At 42.8% G+C, this 21,966-nt stretch overlaps 1 protein-coding gene across 4 annotated transcripts in view; it reads right to left on the bottom strand.

Moving 5' to 3' along the window:
* Positions 1-2,459: 2,459 nt before the first annotated feature.
* LOC134801412 (trithorax group protein osa) overlaps positions 2,460-21,966 on the bottom strand; it is a 65,864-nt gene continuing 46,357 nt past the window's right edge. For 2 of the 4 annotated variants that reach the window (XM_063773950.1, XM_063773952.1), the window contains exons 4-19: positions 20,113-20,244; positions 19,766-19,897; positions 18,672-18,770; positions 17,706-17,899; positions 15,991-16,212; positions 15,633-15,696; positions 14,435-14,585; positions 13,442-13,662; positions 13,014-13,226; positions 12,425-12,832; positions 11,978-12,155; positions 11,601-11,676; positions 11,331-11,422; positions 9,221-9,482; positions 8,163-8,391; positions 2,460-3,811 (exon numbers count right to left, since the gene is read on the bottom strand). In XM_063773950.1, coding sequence (XP_063630020.1) covers positions 3,698-3,811; positions 8,163-8,391; positions 9,221-9,482; positions 11,331-11,422; positions 11,601-11,676; positions 11,978-12,155; positions 12,425-12,832; positions 13,014-13,226; positions 13,442-13,662; positions 14,435-14,585; positions 15,633-15,696; positions 15,991-16,212; positions 17,706-17,899; positions 18,672-18,770; positions 19,766-19,897; positions 20,113-20,244 — 2,787 coding nt within the window. In that variant the 3' untranslated portion in view covers positions 2,460-3,697. Of the gene's footprint in view, positions 3,812-7,682; positions 7,755-8,162; positions 8,392-9,220; positions 9,483-11,330; positions 11,423-11,600; positions 11,677-11,977; positions 12,156-12,424; positions 12,833-13,013; positions 13,227-13,441; positions 13,663-14,434; positions 14,586-15,632; positions 15,697-15,990; positions 16,213-17,705; positions 17,900-18,671; positions 18,771-19,765; positions 19,898-20,112; positions 20,245-21,966 lie in introns of all 4 variants that reach the window. The other 2 variants (XM_063773953.1, XM_063773951.1) reach the window with 2 other exon arrangements.

Genomic DNA, 21,966 nt, shown 5'->3' with positions numbered 1-21,966 from the left:
TCATCAAATCAAAACAATCTAAACAAGTGTGCAGATCCTTTTGCGCAGTTTGGTGGCTTACAAACTTGTGCTAAAAATCGACTAATGGCGTGCTGAAACGAGAACAATCCTATAGTTCTCATAATTTATACCTGCGTCGAAAGATGGACCCCATGATATGACAGTTCATTTTTAAATGGAGTCGCTGGCACATAAAATGTTTGTAGACATTTCTTAGAAGTTTAGCGCATCGATTTATTCAGAAATGTTAAGTAATAAAAATTCGGTAAAAACATTTCTACGTAAAAGAGACATGAAGTACCTAACTTTCATAGGGAGGGACTATCATTCGACGCGAGAGGTATAATATAGCCGCGTCCAGACTGAACAATTTGCAATAAGTTTGTAATATTTTTTACATTGACAAGCCCCTTCAGAAAACATGATAAATATAAAGGTTTTTCTATTCTGTGAATTCATAATACTAAAACAACGATCACAAACTATTCGAAGGTTTTGAAGAGCCGACGTCAGAGACCCGCTCTACGAATTTTAACCGAAACCGTTTTTAATTTCTGGCGAGTAGTACAAGAAAAGTTGTGCGACACAATGAGATGTGAACGTACAGGGGTCTCTCGGCGAAGCTCTAGCACCAAACTAGAAAGACGGCAGCATCGCTATAGGCCTTCTGGCAAAACGGCAATACTGTCAAATAAAATATTGTAATGATTACTCAAAACACGTTGAAAACGAAACCACATTGGGCTAGTTCACTATAGATAAATTAAACACAGCAATGAACGGGAAAACTAAGCTTATATAAATACATATATCGCTGGCCCAATATTACAGGGTTCTAAGTTTCACTTTTATTGAACTGAAATTTGAACATTGTCATAGTGACATTAAGTCGAATTTCAACTATCTTGAAAATGTAACATGGAACCCTGTAATATTGGGCCAGCCATATAAGTAGAAAGCTTTCACATTCAAATTAATCCTAATCAATTTATCTAGCTAGTGATACATACACTTAAGAAAAAAAAATTATAAAGAAGCTAGTCACAAAATTTAGTACAAATTGCAATTTGACAGTAATACCGAAACGCCTTGCCAGCTGGCATATGTGACAACTCTTAAGGGGCCCACTGATTAACAGTCCGCCGGACGGTATCGGCCTGTCAGTTGTTCGAAACTGTCAAAATTTTGTTCTAACTGACAGGCCGATACCGTCCGGCGGACTGTTAATCAGTGGGCCCCTTTATATAAAGGTGCAATCACACCGGCAGCAGAAGATGCGGTGCCGGCCGCGCTAATACTGTCCGTTTGCGAACTGACCTTATTTCACGGTTAAACCCGATCACGTTTTCGTTACAAACTTTGGTTTAAGAAATACTACCTACATACTTTTGTTATTAGTTTTAACTTGTCTATTTTAACTGAAAATATGGGAGCTTCTAGCCAGCCACAGAACTGCATAGCCAGTTACAATCTCGTATATCTTGCAGTTGAAACGCAGTTCGCCTGTCCTGGTGTTTAACTGGTTTTTGATGAAGCAATCTAGTTTTTTTTTGTCAAGCACTAGTTTGATAAAAAAAGGTTAAGGTATAACGAAAACGTAAGCCAGTTTGTGATTGGGAGCAATGGCCGACGTGCGCGGCGACCGCATACACGAAATACAACTAAATTGTTATTGTACAAAAGCAAACGTATACAAATACAAAATTAATATTTAAAAATATAATATCAAAAAGCGTAATAAAGCACTCGTTATGTACAGAGGCCTCGCCGCCGCTCGTCCGTCAGCGCTCTTACAGACTAGTTCCTTAACTATGTGACCTCAAATATTGAGAACGCGATTATGTACTTAACTCATAGCGGCCGCGGCGACGGCGACGGGGCCTTGGTAAAATGTACTCAAATGTTTATGGCGTAAATATTAATAAATGAAAAATAATGGTATCCGTCGATACACCACGACTATTCGAGAACAAACAACATGGCAGATAACACTAACGCGCGCACCAAATAATAAATATAAAATTATAAACCTTAAGCAATCTTAAATACCCTGTTGATTTCATGTAAAAAAAAAAAATTCCCTTTTGACGTGTGCGTCGCGAGCGTTCGGTCGCGCTCGCCCCTCCTTAATACTAACTCGGTATTCTACGAGTACACTCGACAACGGCGCGTACATCAACAAACATCACACAATGTACACCTGTGTCATTCAACGCAGCGAGCGGGTCTCACAGAATAGCGTTCCTTAACAGGTAAATATTTACCCTAATTTCATACAAAAACTGTCATGTCAAGTCTCACGGCTTCAACCGTGTCGGAGCGAGCGGCTCGCGAACGCCCGCGAACATGTTCGGGCGCGAACATTCGCTCGGCCGCTCGGCGCCCTCTTATACCTCCCGGTAACCTATCATTAACGTATATGTCTTTCTTACGTATGTTATTTCGTTTTTACCTTATACTTAAGACTTTAATCGTTTGTGCAAAGAAAAGACTTCATTTCACTAAGTTAAGAATTTTGTACAAGAGTTGTGACGCCCCGAGTCCGCCGCCCGACACGATCCGGTACGGTCCGGTACGGCGCGGTACGGTCCGGCGCGGTACGGTCCCGCACGGTCCGGCGCGGCGGCGGACGGTAACTTCTGTCCGGTCGGTCACCTCTAGACTTTAACCTTGTAATCGAGCAACTGTCGCGAGTAATACATGATATAAATAAATTAAATAAATAAAAAATATTTCCATTAAACATAATTTTAAAAGGCAGTATAGAATTCGCTCATCATCGAGTGTCAAAAATACATATAACGTAGAGAATGCATAACAGACTCTAATTAATAAAAGTGTACGTACACGAGAGGTCACCGACCGCGACGACAAAATGGCCGACAAGCGGCGACAGTAAAAATATATTCCGTTGTATATAAAAATGCTAAAATCGCTTTATAAATACCGCAAACGCGGGAACTAAACTAAAAAAAAGTATACGCATCATAGGCCGAGCTCGGCTGCCCGCGGGGAGGCGGTGACATTATTTCCAAATTTGACTAGCCCACACGAATTAGTAAGTGACTAGAACGCGAAACTTCACTGGCAAGACTCCGAATATCCCCTTCACAGTGCAACGCCGCCCCGCCGGCGTACGACCGAAAACAATCTACCTAATACAAAATGTGATGGACAAAAGATACAATATTTACAAATAAGGGCCATGAACGGAGCGCGCAAGTCGCATTAATTAAACCTCACAAGGAAGAGTACTTTATTTTATCGACTGTTTAATTATACATCCGAAACTCTTGTCTTTAGTTTCAATCAGAACAAACGATAATCCACACGCTTTTTGTTGTTGAAAACTGTTCCAGCATGTAAATTATTTTCTAAAATTCTGTTAATTGTAATATCAGATCGAAACACATTGTCTATTTAGCTAATGAAATGACGAGTGACACTGTATCGAGTCGTTTCATTATTACAGCTGTAATGTTTTCGTTGACGCCTCAAGGAAATAGATATGTCAATAATTACAGCACAATCAGTAATATTCAAGTCACAATCAAAATCACGGCTAAAAACGTCGATAAAATCCTCTCCCAAATGTCATTTAATTTTTGCTACATCATATCCGCTCCGTCAAAACTCGCTCTCTCCGTGCCGGATGCGTGTCCGTGCCGGCTTGGTGCCGGCTTGGTGCCGGAGTCGGCTAGCAGAAGCCGCCGAAGCCGACGGAGGGCACGGACGGCACGGCGGGCACGGGCGCGGGCGCGTCGCCGCTCTTGTGCAGCTCCATGAGCGACGGCGGCGACAGGTAGTGCGCCTGCAACAACCATACATAACACATACAACGGTCTCCTTCACAACTTACACGAGTTAAGGCCTATTAACGCCACACTTGTGGTTGGACATGAGAATTTCCTGTTTTTCGACGATACCCTATTTTATCCTAACAAAAATCTATGACATTGTAGCAAACACATAGTAACTTCGTATAAGATGAATAAAGTCTAAGGAAAAAACGTGCCTCGTAAATCAAGAAAAAGTAATTCTCGGATGGATGGCACACACACCTTTAGCCTATGCTCGGCTAGATGGCGGGACGACACAGTTTCATATTTAACAATTTTAACACATAGATATCAGTGAATGAACATGTGTCAAAATTATATAAAAATAATAAAATCATTTATCCATATATATACATTTTTTTGATAATTTTATACGTTTTTATTTTGAGTTTTAGTCGTGTGTCGATAGATGGCAGTAAATTTACTGTGACTACAAAATTTACTATGACAGGACCCCTCTATATTATCTATTCTCTTTGCATGTAGTAAGAATAAGAATCTTTTATTTGCGATAAACATTACCAGGTACATCGGTGTTCAGGATCTTGGGAATCTGTTCAGAACCATCCCTGCCAAATTTTACGAAAAAATAAACAGCACGAAAAGCAGCGGCATATATCGTGTCCACCCACAAGTGTAGCGTCGTCCCATAGTACACAGCTTGTATATGTAGGTACGTATATAATTTAGCATAGCGCCTCGCCAATAATGTAACTAATTTAAGAAGCATATTCGTGACGTTTCTCGGCAAAAGGTACCTTATGGCGGATAGCGCTTACGTCGCATAGCGCCGCAATAATATTGGAGCGGCGTTAATAATAGCGTAAGCGTCAATCGCCATAAGGTACCTTTACCCGCCGTGGGACGTCATATTTAACCACATTATTTTCCGTCATGGATGAATTCCACCAAAATGTCGCTTACGTAACTCATATCATATGGCACTGATAGCAGCTTTAAGTAAAAGTAAGTTATAAAAGGCAAGCTCTACAACTATGATATAGTTAATATAGTTCCATAAGTGACACGATTGGAATGTTTCCTTCTCTTTCTTCGTTTAAATCAGCGGTCGGCAACCTTTTAGCAGCCAAGGGCCACATAGTAGTTAACGAAGATGCCGCGGGCCGCACTTTGGTAATATTTGTGAATTTAGCCGACATTGTCTTTCGTCAGTATTACATACAAAATAGCCAGGGAGGCTTGCGGGCCGTAAGCGAGAGGTTGGCGGGCCGCGGGCCGCTGGTTGCCGACCGCTGGTTTAAATAGTTACAAAGCTGCCGCTTGCGAATAATAATGTAGTCTACTTATAGCATTAATACCTAAATATGTGAAAAACACTTCTGTTTCGTCAATATTCCATACTTAAACTTAACGGGTTAAATAAGAGTTTCTACGGCTAGGTTTTACAAAAATCCGTTATACCATTTAATTAAATAAATAAACAATAGACAACAAACTGGATAAAGTAAATCGATCTGTCTCATGGATCTTTAACCGAGCACAAGAAACCATCCTACAGATTTAAAATAAAAATACCTTATGATAACCGACGCCATAAGAATAATCCCCAACCATATAAATGTTAGTATAAACTGCTTTACGGACCATATACAGACATAAGAACAAAAACTGTCTCCTCTGTTCCCGATAGATAAGAAATTTAACCTTTTGAACGCCAAACGGCGCATCCATTTGCCGTGCCACTGACGCCACGGGGGTAAAATTTAGTTTTGTGAATAAGTAAATCCAACCTAAAAGTGGGGTGTTTTTCAGTAGATTTTCATCAAAAAACGATCGACGTCAAATGCCGTCTTTAGCGTCGTTGTCACGATTTTGCATTGACGTCATTTGCCGTCTGTGGCGTTCAAAAGGTTAAGGATACTAGACACATTTTTAATTGGTAAAACAATATTACTTTGCTATTCCGTTAAATTAAGTTATTTATTTATTTAGCGCAATAGCAAAACAATACTGTCCAAGCAGTTAGGTTTATATTATAAGGAAAGCCTTATACAATAATTGCCCCAACATCTTTCAGGTATTAAGAATTTGTGAGCATTAGAGCGTTTTCACATTGTCCGATCCGATATCGGATGTCGGAAGGAAGTAAAATGTAAGATATATGTGTTTCTCTGTATTTATTTAACCCGTGGAGCGCCCTATTATCACACGTGTGATACTAAATTCATACTATTGTGATACAGGGGCACTCCGCGGGTTTATAAATCATTATTACTAAAAAACGATAAAGAACGCAAAAAAGGCGGACTTAATGCCAATGGCACTCTCCTGCAGGTGTTTTTGTCAAAGGCGCCTTCCGACATCCAATATCGGAAAGGCGCTTCCGAAAAATGTAGTCATGTCGGAGCCCCCCGTCAGCTGTCGGACCGATAATATTTGTTTTCACTTCTCATGCTCAAAAAGTGCACCTTTATGTCGTGCGTAGACGACATAAAATCGCATTTTATGCTCTAGAGCATAAAAGTAAAATTTTCTTCTAAGACTAAGGTAATCGGTCTCAACAGCCAAACAGTTAAAACATATTGCACAATTTTACTGAGCAATAAAATTGTGTAGATGACAAAACTTGTTATATTATTTTATTTTTGCTACAATTTATTAGAAATCCGTATTTTCTGTCATTAAATTTAGTAAATCACATAAAATAGGAGTCGATTATCGTTCAAAAATGAAATGTTTGACTTGGCAGAAACCCAAGCGTCTGAAACTCTGAAAAAAAAATGCTTGTGTAATTTTAAATGAAAAATGTTATTTTAATCAATGTCTGTCGCTCCTTTTGTGACATAATATGTAAATAAAATGTATATATTTAAGTTCTCATTTTAAGTGAATTGTACAAATTCTTATGAGAATAAAGAATCTTTAAACCGAACTCTGATCACATGTTGAAAATTAAAAAAAAATTTAAAAAGTTAGTTGGCGGGAATTGGTTATGTATTATGTTCTTTCGCTTTACGACAATTTCGTGGTGTAAATTGCCGTGAAAAATATAATTTCCTCGCAATCGAAGTGAAAAGCAGAGTGTACAACAAGGGCATAAAAGTCCATTTTTAGGGTTCCGTACCCAAAGGGTAAAACGGGACCCTATTACTAAGACTTCGCTGTCCGTCCGTCCGTCCGTCCGTCCGTCTGTCACCAGGCTGTATCTCACGAACCGTGATAGCTAGACAGTTGAAATTTTCACAGATGATGTATTTCTGTTGCCGCTATAACAACAAATACTAAAAACAGAATAAAATAAAGATTTAAATGGGGCTCCCATACAACAAACGTGATTTTTGACCAAAGTTAAGCAACGTCGGGAGTGGTCAGTACTTGGATGGGTGACCGTTTTTTTTTGCTTTTTTTTCGTTTTTTTTTTGCATTATGGTACGGAACCCTTCGTGCGCGAGTCCGACTCGCACTTGCCCGGTTTTTTTACCCTCGTCTACTATTTTGAAAAAATTGCCTGGGGTAAAAATGGGTCACTTTATGCCCTTGTTGTACAATCTACTATTGTGTGCGTATGTGTACATGTGACGGCTAAAGACGGCGCCCGGGCGCGACCCGCAGCCTGACTACGGGGATGTAGGATCCTACATCCGATATCGAATCGGACAATGTGTAAACGCTCTTAGTATCACTAATCTTCTACTTTCAGGAATAAAAAAGACAAAAGAGTTAGGCGGTCTTCACATTGAATGTATCCGCACGCCGCTCCGAGCAGGATGCTATTTACGTGGACAGCGCTGTCTAGCTCACGCCGGAGCGCCGTGCCGATCCGTATCAGTGTCATAACCGTGTTCAGTCCGTATATGACCGTAATACCTGTACTGTACATACCTCCTGGTTTGCAAATAAAACTTGAGCAGAAACGAGCAGTTACTGTGTGCCGGGGAAGTGCGCCGCGAGAGACTGGAATGTAGTTAAACGTCACATTGGGAGATGCTACACTGCGTGTGTGGCCCACAACCTTTACTAGCTACTTATAGTTAATTTTTCTAAATATTTCGGAATAGGACAATCGATTTAAGGACTATTTTATGTATGTGTCATTTAAGTTAGTTATCAAAAATTAAGTTAATTTAAATTTTCATCTCGATAAGTCGGAATAGCTGAAGCCGTTATCGTGATCAGATTTATCAAATCAATAGTTATGATCTAATGATAAATTTTGCCGCTACTGTGTTTATCTTGTAATGTAATGTGCGTATATATATATTAACCTAATTCGATCCTAATCTCAAATGTGATCAAACAAAAAAGCATTCCAAACCCAGACTTCTAAGAATAATACTAAACAAACATGGCGTCGAAACTCACCTGCTGATGATGCGCCGGGGGCGGCGCGTATCCATTATAATAGGGCGCGTTGTAGGGCGCGTAGCTGCCCGCCACCGACGCCACGGACGCCACGGACGCCACGCCGGGCACGCCCGGCACGCCCGGCACGCCGGTGTAGCCGTACTGCCACTCCGACAGGTAGCCCGGCGTCGGCCGCATCAGCTGCCCGCCCCAGCCGCCGCCGTACCCCACGAACGGCGCGCCGTACCTGCAACCGTACCGTAGCCACGTCACATCACGTTAGGAGCTCGAGGTCACTATCAATCATATGTAGCAAATTGTATTATTAGGAAGTAAACGTCGTGGTTCAATACGCGCAACATTCATTATTAAACTATTTGTGATACGAGTGCTTAAGGTACTTATTTGACTTGTAATTAAAAAACAGAAACAAATTTTTATGATTGTTTTCATGTTTATGATTTTTTTTAAATAAAATGATAAACATTGATTCAATTTGGTGCCGTGAACAGAATATTTTAGTGATGTTTTTGAATGCAACACAAGTCAGTAGGTATAGTGTCAGTACGAGTCTTGCTTCGGTCTTCGTGCATGTGACACGATGTGAGCCGAATTGTAATGTGATAACATTTTGCGTAAAGATTTAGAAAAACTTATATTTAACACAAAAATGCAATTTAATTTAATTTGTCGCCACAAACCCAACCCATTATACTTCGGCGTCATGCGATTAGGGCTAGAAGCTCAAGTAGCTCAACAGTCAGTTAGCGAAACACTGCTGGACTAATCCGTAATTGTAGGAGTCGGAGGAGAAAAAATAAATAAAAGAATTTAAATAAAACCATGACCATGATGGCATTCACCACAAATCCAATTAAAGTTAGAAGCACCGACACCTCGGCCACGAAACGCGCGCTCGCTCGACGCCGTCGACCGCCTTACGGTCAGCTTCAGGAACGAACGCGCGTTCCATAGCCACCGGAACGGATTAGTTGCGCGCCACACGGGAGACTGACCCGTTGTTGTAGGAGCCGTAGTAGAGCTGCTGCTGCGGGGCTGGGCGGGGCGATACTGACCCGTTGTTGGCGTAGGCGGGCGAGCCGTAGCCGTAGGGCGGGTACAGCGCGGGCGCGTACTCGGGCAGCGCGGCCACGGGCGCGGCGGGCTCGGGCGTGGGCGCCGGGCCGGCTGCCCCTGCACCCGCCACCCCCGCACCCCCCGCCGGGCCCTCCGCGATGGACGGGATCTGGTCCACGAGCGACTCCAGCCCCGAGAGGGATTTGGACGCGACGTCTTGCGGCTTCGGCTTGGCGCCGCCCGCGAATTCGCCCGGCGATCCTGTTGAAAGGTTTGAGTGTTATCGCCCGGCGAGTTGTGTAATGTTAATAATATACAGGGTGTTTGGTCCATCGTTTGCCAAATTAAAATGGCGTAGTTTTCTATCTTTTCACGCCCTTTAAAAAAATGTTGGGCGCACGTGTATTCTTTTGCTTTTTTTGTTGTTTTTGAAAAATCCTCAGGGCCGACTCGTTTAAACTTAAATTAAAAAAAAGTAAGTGGTAGAGAGATGCAACGTTTATTGCGTCGTGATGTCTAACGTTAAACGGTTTTATCAAAGTCAAAATTACTAACATTTAACCTCTAGTTTTTTTTTAATTAACCCTTAAATGTTTTGCAACATGTAAAAATTTACACCAAGGTCAACTTTGATTTTCAATTAAAAAAAAACAAAAAGAGACCACGTTCTTGAAATTACTTTACTAAATTCTGTGTTCTGTCCTCTTTCTAATGATGTACAATTGTACAATAATCCCAAAAAACCTTACATGAACTTCATTTTTTCCCGATGTTTTGTAACGGACGCAACAGGCAAAAATTATCGATATAACACTATAAACTCTCGCGTTTTGTACACATATTTAATTACACAAACGGGTCTACCGCGATATAATTTCATTGTTTTTACCTTTAATTCCGACGTTTCAGCTGAGTTGCACCAGCTGTGGTCACGGAAAGACTGACGTCCCAACAAATGTCAACGGAGATATTAATAAAACACCACTAAACTACCCGAAATTAGTTTATAAAAATGTTCGGGGTAGACAAAGAAATTGCAGCTACCCGTTAAAGTTTAATGTTTATTGTCCACGGCACGACACGCAACACTCACAGTATCCGTACACTAGTCCGAAGATATATCCGCTGGTTTCAACATCAAAAATTCATGAAATTATATCGCGGTAGACCCGTTTGTGTAATTAAAAATTATCGATGCCTAAACATTCGACTCTGTAATCTCCTTTGAAATCCCCTTTGCCTATCCACACGCGGGTTTTTTTTCAGCGATGAGGTGTGCTGGTTGTGAAGGTTTAAAACTTATCTTTCGTAAATTTAGTTAAAGGTGCTATGCTTACATAGCACAAAAGCTGTTAGGTTCCGACGTCGCGTCGCGTCCATAGTTAATGTGTGTTTGGTTTTGTCTATCAAATTGTAATTAAATGTGAACGCGCCTTATTAGTGGGAGACCGGTTAAAAAAAAACCTTAGGCGCGAAACGCGGGAAATGTGACCAAAGGAGATTACAGCGTCAATGTTTAGGCATCGATAATTTTTGCCTGTTGCGTCCGTTACAAAACATCGGGAAAAAATGATTTTCATGAAAGGTTTTTTGGGATTATTGTACAATTGTACATCATTAGAAAGAGGACAGAACACAGAATTTAGTAAAGTAATTTCAAGAACGTGGTCTCTTTTTGTTTTTTTTTTAATTGAAAATCAAAGTTGACCTTGTTGTAAATTTTTACATGTAAAAATTTTCAGGTTAATTAAAAAAAAAACGGAGGTTAAATGTCAGTAGTTTTGACTTTGATAAAACCGTTTAACGTTAGACATCACGACGCAATAAACGTTGCATCTCTCTACCACTTACTTTTTTTTTTAATTTTAGTTTAAACGAGTCGGCCCTGAGGATTTTTCTAAAACGAAAAAAGCAAAAAAAAAAAAATACACGTGCGCCCAAATTTTTTTTAAAGGGCGTGAAAATATAGAAAACTACCCCACTTATCCGCCATTTTAATTTGGCAAACGATGGACCAAACACGCTGTATATTTATATAGAACGTTTACATAATTATCATAAAAACATAAAAAGTATAAGACTATATTTTTATTTACAGTAAATACATACCGGGTGGTCGCGAGTGCGACGTGTGTTCTGGCGGGCGGAAAGCGGGCGCGTGTGGAGAGAACGGCCCTTCACCTCCGCCCTCCGGCGTCGATCTGAACACAGAATGGTATCAATAACATATCATATGTGTCTAGAAAATATTTAAGGCTTTGGTTTAATTGCACCTTCATTACGTTTTACCCATTCACAAAAAATCCTAAAAGTCAAAACGGAATATTAAATTTTATAATTTATGATGATGGCACAATTTTACTATAAACTAAGTGTTACCTATTAAAATTGCTAGAATACATGGATGGATGCTGTTGTAAGTGGTCTAATCGTGGACTGTCACCCAAGTTGCTTCCTGAAACGGAATAAATACAATATTAATTTTAATACAACGGTATACAACTGATACATCATAATTTACACGTTATAATTATACTCGTCGATGACTGGCATATAGTTGTAAGAAAATAAACGATATTGTTGACTTTTTTTAAGTAAAGTATGGCACTTTGCTTTAACCTGTCCGTATCATGTCATGTGTCAAAATTGAGAAGTGAGGTTATGTAAATTACAATGCCGAACTGAAATAGTCGCTATCATAAGGGTTAATTTGTTATTTGGAAAGAAGTGGCAGTAGTAGTTTATGTAATTCGTACCTTGGTCACGGTAGTGGTAATGGTCTTTATGTGTGGGGTCGTGAAGCGCATGCGGCGTGTGGTGGGGGTAGGCGAGACGCTCGGCGCCGTCGTACAGCCCCGCGCCGAACGAGCTCGACGCCACGCCGCCGCCGCCGACGCCACCCGGCGACATCTCGCTCACGCTGGAGTTCGCCTGCTGAGAGATCACATAAAGGTTAATCGTCGATAATTTTAGAGGGGTGTGTCGTTACAATTTGGTGCCGTGACCAGGATATGCAGTTCGGTTGGTAGTGTGCCGGTCAAGTAGTAAAACCAAAAACAGGTTCTACTAAGTCGTAGAACGATTGCTGAATTACTTGCCCGGTGATCTTCTAGTAAAGTCTAGTTTTTATCGTATACCAAAATTCTGTAAAACATTTAGCATATGAAAAATAAATACCATAATGCGTGTTTCAGCGAACCAACCTTATTATAATCCTGTAGCGACTCATCACTGCCGCTGCCCGGATGCATGTCAGTAGATCCGAGCGGCGATCGCTCCCGTTCGCGACTCTCCCCGGCATGCGGCGGCTCGAAATCCAACGTGAGTCCCGGTGAGGCGTTCGGCGAAGATATCGCCGCACCGATATCGCTGGATAACTCCCCGGCGAACGATCCAGCGCTGCCCGTGGAACGGTGCGGTAATGGCGGGAGCGGCGCGGGGGAGGGGTGCGAGGGGTAAGCGGCGTTGGGAGTACGCGGCGCGGGGGAGGAGTGCTGGCTGTAGGGGGTGTGCGCGGGGGAGGGGGTGTAGGAGTGCGCGGCGGGGGAGGCCGCGGGGAAGGCGGCGCCCGCGGCGAGCGGCGCGGGCGAGCGCGAGTACGGTCGCGGGGTCTGTGGACAAATACAACTAGTCAATATCGGGAGTGAAGCTTCTTTTTCCGACTATACCTAAACGTGGAAAGAGTGAAATGAGTCGAACTAAACAAGTAATTTTATTCAGTATCAAAACTACGTCAGTGCCGAAAGTGCACGCGACAGGGCGTGCACTCCGTGCGTCGGTAGACATCAGTACCTGCGACTGCGGCTCGGGCTGGCGGTGGTCGTAGCCGTCCTCGAGGCGCAGGTGCGGGGAGCCGGCGGCGTGGCTGTAGGGCGCGGGGCTGGCGGCGTACAGCGGGCTGCGGCCCGGGTAGCCCGCAGCCACCACGCCGCCCCGCGCCGGCGACCCGTATGGGTTGTTGCGCGGCGGCGACGGCGCGGAGAACGCCGCCGGCGATGACGGGTACTGCCGGGACAGGATATAACGTTCAATAATACAGAGTAGAGTAGTCGTAGCGGATTTAAATATCTATGAAAACTTGGGCCGATACGATTTGGGCGATTTACTTTTTAATTTCGTTTGATCAGATTCTAACTTATAATAGCGAGGAAAATGAGGGACTACGCTTGTATGGAAAGGCCTGTCGTCCAGTATCGTGTTGGCGTGTGTTGGGCGGTCACCTGCGGCTGCGGCGTGCCCTGCGGCCGCTGCGGCCCCGGCGAGTAGCCGGCGGAGCGCGGCGACGCGTATACGCCGCGCGGCGATGCCGCCGGGAACCCGCCGCCGCCGCCCGGGCCCGGACCGGTACCGGACCCCGGCCCCGCCCCGCCCGGGCCCGGCGACGAGTAGCGCGCCAGACCGAGCGGCGCTGACACTTCCATCCCGGACTCCATGTTGCCCCCTGATAACGATACAAACACGTTAAATTGCTGTTTACGATCTGTAGGGTACGTAGTATGAAGTCTCCGGTTGGTGAAAATAAATACGCTGCGAGCTGTGTTATGGCAATGTGACGCTCCTGCTGCTGCACGAAACGTATGTACGTTCATCCCCCGGAGATTGAAGCCTATAAGGTGACACGATTTAACAAATTTAAAATTAATATGTCCAACATTCATTCATAGGAATTATACCCCTGTGGTAAAAAAAGCCTTCACGAAATCCAGCCACGTATCTTGATCTCCAGCAGCAATTCTAACATTACTACATTTGGAATACTTATATCATCTAAATGGCTTTCAGCTCTTGTTCAACGGAGAGCCGCGATAAATGCTCGCGACGCTGATCTGTATTTATTTCTCGGCAGAGGCCAGTTGAGAACCGTGCACGCAATAATGACTACACTTGACTCTTATACTTGATCCATTGCCACTTTTGCTTGGCGGTCTCTCGCACAACAGGCTATTTACTCATGTACATACAATACTTGTATACAATAGTGATATAATCAAGCTTTTCAATCTCGTACCTCACTTAGGCAACTCGGCAAGCTTCGTTATATCACGATTGTATAAAATACTAATTTAGTAGGTATCTGCGGCTGTCATGAAAAAAATATAGTGTGCAACAGTACATAATTAGGTCTTAAAATTCTCTACCCCGTTCTGTAACTTCGACCCTCGAATTTTAAGAACTCGTATTATGTTCCTGTTGCAGATGAAGTAAAAGGTTACCGTGCTGGAAGTAGGGCGGGTACTCGGCCATCATGTCCATGTCGGGGTTCTGCGGCGCGGGCCCGGGGGGCGCGGCGGGGAACTGCTCGTGCAGCGCGCCCGCCAGCTGCGGCAGCAGGCCCTGTCCCTGCGTCTGCGTCTGCCCCTGCCCCTGCCAGGGCAAACATTCCTTTAACATATCATGCACCTACAAACAGACAAGTGCCGTTACACTCTGTCACGGTCGCTTTTGTCCTAGAGGCAAGGGGGTGTCCGTTCATTGTACCCGGACCCTGGTGGGATGTCGTGAGATTTGTCTCGACCAATAATCTCACGTGTGAACATTCACATTTTGTATTTTGAGTAAAAAAGCGTTTGTTTTATGAAAAAAAAAACACAATTTTGCTTTATTATATTTATTAAGAGACTTAATAAAGAAGACGGGGAGGGAATCTTTAATATATCAATCTATAAACATAAATGCGTGTGTCCTGACTGATTGATTCATCAACGGAAAGCCGAAACTACAAGAGCTAAAAAGTTGAAATTTGACACACCTGCAGGCGTATTATGGATGTCTTTATCCACGTAATAAAATAAGTGCTACTTTTTAACACCACGCGATTTAATGAGATAGGAACTCTCTTTACCACGCTGTCACGTGGACAAATACGGCCATCATATTCGTACAGGTTACAGCGTTTTTGAAAATTCATCCCGTTAAGGGGTTAAAAACGGGTCTAATCTAATTTGTGCTTCGAATTTGACAGTTGATATCCTAAATGACGCTGTGAGGCTCCATGACACACATGACCCCGGAACAAGTATTCATACTTATCATACAAATAAAAGCCATTACCGGGATTCGAACCCAGGACCATCAGCTTCATAGGCAGAGGTACTTCGGACTAGGCCAGACAGGTTGTCGACCAAGAACAGGGGAGGAGGAGGAGGGATTGTTCTTTTTTAATATCGAACCTCAAACTTGTTCACACAGATAATTAAATCCAAACGATTGCGCATTTATCCTCATTCGGTCAGGTTACTTATTCCGCATCCTCCGAAGTCCAGATGTCCCTGTTTAAAAGGACTGACAAAATCAAATAGAATTTTGAACTATATCGGAATACAAGGTTCCAAATTCAAAACTGCAGAAATGATTCCGGGACTTGGGAGGATGTTCGTGACAGGCACTCTCTGACAACACAACATCACTAACCTGTTGCTGCTGCTGCTGTTGTTGTTGCTGCTGCTGCTGCAGCAGGAACTGTTGCTCCTCGGGCCTGGTGACAAATATTACATTGGTGCGTGGAAATGTGGATGTGGAAAGACATCATGGACGCCTCAGGCCAGAAGTATGGAAACAAGCTGCCGCCGACTGCGTACTTGGCAAACTCGGGGCGACATTTTTTCTCAGACTTCATTTCATTTCATTGTGACGCTTGGAGAGCTTTATACATCTTTTTTTACTCCAGCAAATCTTAAGCTAAGTTTAGTAAGTTAATTCGAGTGACTGAAAAAACGTAAGTTAAACTGTAATAAAATCAGTTTAATTTAGAAGTTGATATGTGTCGGACCTGATCTTCTTGGGGCGGCCCCTCTTCTTCTTGGGCGGCTGGTCGCCGTTGGGGTCGAGCGGCTGCGGCTGGCGCGGCTGGCGGGGCTGGCGGGGGGTGGGCGGCGCCACCTCGCCGTTCTCGAGCTTGATCTTCTTGGGGCGGCCGCGCTTCTTCTTCAGCGGCACCTCGGTGCCGTCCTCCAGGATGATGGTGTCCCCGGGCTCGGGCTCCATCGTCAGTCTGCAAGCGTTTCTTTGTGTATAGTTTTTTTTTCTGTCAAATTCGGTGCATCGGGGAAAGGCTTGTGCTACGCTCCTACGAGTAACGCCGATACTTGTTTTAATGCGTGGACCGATATAATGCCTTACACACAGAATTAAATTCGCCTCGTATATTGTAAACATTTTTTATTTTGTAGTAAAAGTTACATAAATAAATATGTCAGAAAATAAACGTTATCGTTTACTTTTTTTAATGTGGCCACACTTTACTTTGACCTGTCAATGTCATGTCATACGTCAAAGGTGGGAAGTGAGGTTATGTAGATTGCAATGCCGCTTTAAATAATCGCCGTTATAATTGTTATTTGTTATTGAGAAAGGAGTTTCTAAAGCAGGAATAAACTTTAAATGTCGTTTCTTTGTTTACAGGTCGGTATTGTTAGTACTAGTACATACAATGTAGGTTAACATTAAACCTTGTAGTATTAAAAATAAATCTTTGTTTACAGAGCAACACATGAAGTTATTCTTTCATCCAATGCATATCAACAAAAGTGAAATCATCTTATAAATATAATTTAAATAGTGCGAAAATAAACGAATTTACCTACACCTCTATTTATATTTACTAAAAATGTACAAACAGCAGCACTCCTAACTGTACATTGGTGGACCTTATTACAATAGGCATAAGATCCGCCGATGTACAGTTAGGGGTCATCCATTAATTACATCACACGTTTAGGGGGAGGGAGGGGGTCAAGATAATGTGACATGTTGTGACAAGGGGGAGGGGGGAGTCACAAACTTTGTGACGTCACTTTAACTTCATCAGTAACCGAAATTTATTTAGATTACTTTATCCGCTATACAGTGAAATAAATAACAAGTTTTTGGAACGATAATCGTTTTTATTCATATAATTTTCTTACCTTATCAGTTTTCCGTTATAAAATTACTAATATTTAGTTTGTCAAAAATATTTTTATAATATATTAATGGTAACACTTAATTCGATTTGCCGATTTCGTTGAGAAAATGTGACGTCACACCAGGGGGGAGGGGTTTGCCAAATGTGACCAAGTGTGACAAGGAGGGGGGGAGGGGTCCAAAAACTTAGAAATTCGTGTGACGTAATTAATGGATGACCCCTTAACACTGTGAGCGATGGTACCTATTTCAATAAAAATATGTGTTACTGAATTATTAAAATCTCAATAAAAATAAGATATACCTCAAAAGCTACAAATTTTTCATACTTACAATTTTTTTTTAATTTCTATCAGTACGAGCTAATACGTGTTATTAGTGAAATATCTTAACTATTCAATAAACATGTTAAAACATTAAATAACAAGTACCAGCGTTTTTCTCAAACAAATTCTAATATTATCCGTCTAATAAATCATTATTTCAAAATAAGCTAGGCCTCGTCGATCAAATGAATGTGGAGAAGGAGGCCGCGCGCCGTTGTGGTTTCCGCTCCATTAGGCCTCACGTCATGTCAGATACCTGCGTATTTCCATCTCCTCCTGCGGGCGGCGGGAGGTGTTGTCGGGGAAGATGAGCTCGGCCTCGTCGATGTGAGGCACGAGGCCGTTGAGGTAGTCGCGGAACTTCTTGAGCGCCGCGTAGAAGGGTACTTTGTCGGCCGCTCTAGGGAGTTGCGCGCAGCGTGCCGAAGACGACGGCATCACCCACATGTACTGCGGAGAACAATGACAGGTTACGAGCCACGCAGTGCACGAGCCCTGCACTGCGTATCTCTTAGTTTATGTTTTGGTCGCGTCCCCTCTAGTCGAGCCAAAACGCCGACAAACAAAGTTACAAGCTTGCTTGCTTCACAGTCGCAGTGAATTTCCTGCGTTGATATACATGGTATCTTCCCGGGTCAGAATTAGAATAGAACCGTCGGTAGTTTTCCTGTTTGATATTCATAAGCGTATTGAAATATTAATATGCCATGTCTAGATTAAAGAAGGAGAGCCTACTTGGGTCGACTAACGGACGCCGTCCTGTTGGTCATCCTAAACATCGTTGGGCAGATAGAGTGGAGGCAGATCTCCGTGAGCTCGGCGTCGGCGAAGGCTGGCGTGATACCGCTCTGGACCGAGCAAAGTGGCGTGCTCTTGTGTTGGAAGCCAAGACTCATTTTGGGTGATCGCGTCAGCCAAGTAAGTAAGTATACACGGTGTAACATGAGGAAACCGAATAATTTTAACCACGCATTTCTGAGGTCAAAAGAAGGAAAAAATGTAATATGAGTTTAGGTCAATTTCGCCAAAAAAAATTTTTTTTGTTTTGTTTTTTTTTTTAATTTTTTAATGTATCTGTACATAAAAAATAAATCTTATTGGTAAACTTGTCACTTAAAATTGATTTTTACATTTTTTTTTCGTAAAACCTACTTTTTACAAAGTGTTACTTGTGTATAGTAAAGAATAAACCACATTAATGTTTGATCAAAGGTTGTGTTACCGTGTTGGTGCCGGCGATGGTGTCGGGCTGCTTGCCGAAGCAGAAGTCCTTCTTGCCCGAGAACACCTCGTAGATCAGCTTGCCGTTGAACACCGCCACCTACAACCACACACGCACACATTCACAAGCCAGACAATACAATACTATACTATAGTGAACTAACCTAGAGCCACTTGCACCATTCCACTAACTCGGGGTTAACCGGTTAAACCTGGAGTTACCATGGTTACCAGTACAATTTGACACTGGTTTAACGGTTTAACCGCTTAACCCCGGGTTAGTGGGATGGTGCAGGTGGCGCTAAGTCAACTCTTTGTAAAACATCAAATATGTATTATGGGCATTTTCATTTAACTTGTACTTTAAAGCGCGACTTAAAGTCGTGTTTCAGTAACGTCTAACCGTTACATTCCTGACAAAATGTATGGGATTTGACATTGACCGGCAGTTTTGTAACGATTGCTAACCGGCCGTTAAAGTAAAGGTGTTCAATTAAGTGAAAATGCCCATATTTGTTTAGTATCGGGACTCATTTAGTGACTTCATAATGAATCCACCTGCTTTAAGTGAGTTGTTTTTGCTAACAATCTAATTGAATATGTTTAATTGTTTCTTCCGTCTCTACGCGCGCTTCTACGTGGGGCTATATGACGCAGATGTTTTAAACGGTACCTCAAGGCACAAGCTGCACGAGCTCGTCGCCTAGGGCCGAGTAGCCCCTGGCCCCGTTACCCATACGAGTATGCTGCAGACACTCATGACGTTGTAGATGTGATGCGTGAAGATGAATAAACGTACGGCTTTAGGACAGAAAGCACGTGGCGGCAGGTCAACCGAGCCGTTGGTCCCATTATATCAACCGTATATCGAAGTTTACTTAGGTATATTTTTTTATTATTTTTATGTTCGTTTTAAAACTCTCGGGTCTTTCGAGCCCGGTCATTTATAAGGCGTGCGTGGGGATATGGATCCAACACGTAGATCCAACCGTTTGGAGAGATTTGATGTCATTTTATTATTATAAACTGATCGGCGATTGGCTCTATATTGTATTGTATTGGCTATATTGTAGTAATTAGATAGGTGGAGTGTACCTTAGGGCGGAAGGCGCGCAGTTTATCCAGTAAAGCTGCAGAGCCCTCCTTGATCTCCCGCCGCGTGAGGTCGGCGGACCCCTTGGTCGCGCGCCCCACCATGTTCGTGAACCCGATACCGAAGTTCAACAACTGTAACGAAACATTGTATTACTCTTCGAATGAAAACCTAAACGTTTATGCATTTAATAACAATGAATAAAATGGTTTAGGAGGAATGAAAAGCTGTCTGTTCCCGAGTCAGCCCAGATAGGCACAGACAGAGATATAGACACTTCCAGAAATGGTTGCCGGGGTATACCTAGTAGTGGGTAATACCGTGTGACGACCCAACGAAGGGACAGTACCTTGTAGTCCTCGTCGGCGCTCATCTGTTCCCGAGTCAACCCGGAGAGATAGAGACACTTCCAGAAGTGGTTGCCGGGGCCGGCGTAGTGGTGCCCCTTGTACGCCGCGAACAACCCGGGGTTGATGCCGATCTGCAATCATACAAAAACCGTTATATTATTAACAATATAAACTTACACAGCAGGAAATTATAAGAAATAGATTTTGGTGAATTCATATCTTTTCTCCTTTTATTCGTGTCGATGTTTTCAGACTGTGAGGGTCCAGAAGGTAGCGACGATGGATGGATGGTTCAAAATGATATAAATATAACGTAAAAATTCGATATGTCGACATGTTGTGTCATTTTGACTGCCGAGTGTATAATAGTTTGTACCAAAATGTATGCATGGCCAACAGCCTACACCGTTTGACGAATTATAATTTTTGTGAGTTGCCATTGAATTAATCTCTGTTGAATGTATATAAAAAAAATCCCATGCGAAGCTTATCCTCTCTTAGATTTATAATTACGAGCAGACGAACCGCCTGGTGGGAAGCGCTCACCGACGCCTACGGACGGAAGCAATATCGGATAAACCAGTTAATGCCTTTCCCACCCTTGAGAACCCTGAATACTTGCGTCTTAAAAAACTGCATGTCTAAGGCTGCGTTTCCACGAGAGATGTGCGAGGATGCGTAGCGAGGGATGTGTTTATTAACAACCAATAGAATATTAATGCACTGAACGAGGATATATTAATGAAGTGATTCTATTGGTACTCAACAAATAGATACATCGCTACGGGTCCTAATACATCTCACGTCAGGAGGAAATGCAGCCTTAGCGCAAAGACAAATTGACACACACGACTTTTTTTAATTCTTCTCATTCTAAATTTCATCTTGTACCTAGCACATAGGAGATAACGCACTACCTGCGTCAGTATTGCGTCACCGTACACTGCGTAGCCAATACATTTCACGTGGTACGTGGGCCGATCTGTCACACCGCCGATACCCGTCGTACGTGGGCCGATCTGTCACACCGCCGATACCCACGGTTATGGATTTGTCCCGAAATAAGGGCGATAGCCAGTGCGATAGAAACGGCTTGCCCTTTCGTGAGGACGCAGAGGTTATCACGATCGGTTTGAAACATACCTAGTCACCTGGCTAAAACACTTAGGTTACCTATACTAAACTTATGAATTGTTATTTTCTATTCTCGCGCGCGAGACCATACTTGAAGTTGAGCTATTAGATGTATGGAGTCGCGCCCGAGAAAGCAACCTCATGCTTGTCATAGAACAAGCATGAGGTTACAGGAAGCTACAGTAGGTACTAATTACTTCAAAAAGACAGACTGAAGGTCCAGACAAACCATTCGAATCGATTTATCAAATACTGTAATATAACGAAACCCGCACCGTGTAAATAAGTCTTTGGAGTTATAGTGGCAGTGCGTCAAACATACCAATTTGACTTGCTATTTCTTAGATATCTGTAGAATAAGATGATCAATCCCTCAGATTTGATTAGACACTTAGCCAGTGGTAATCTACTTAGTTCTATGTTGGGGACCCCTCACTATACATAATAAACCCTTATACTTAAGAATCCCTTAATCCGATTTTCCTTAGGATATCATTACAATCACTTTCCTTTGACCTAGACCTCTTCCTTTTCCCCATAATTATCACGAATCTAGCCCCGGTCACAAGTATAACGTGTGAACTTGACGACACAAAGATCACGTGTAATGAAGTTACCACGCGACTGGGAGCATACTCTCGTCTCGTACTGCTGCAAGTAAACATCTGCTGCAACGGTCTGACAATTACAATACACCACGTGTCGCCTCCGTATGAGGA

Source organism: Cydia splendana, chromosome 22 (genome assembly GCF_910591565.1).
Source record: "Cydia splendana chromosome 22, ilCydSple1.2, whole genome shotgun sequence".
NCBI classification, from domain to species: Eukaryota; Metazoa; Arthropoda; class Insecta; order Lepidoptera; family Tortricidae; genus Cydia; species Cydia splendana.
This window is presented reverse-complemented; position numbering and strand designations above follow the sequence as displayed.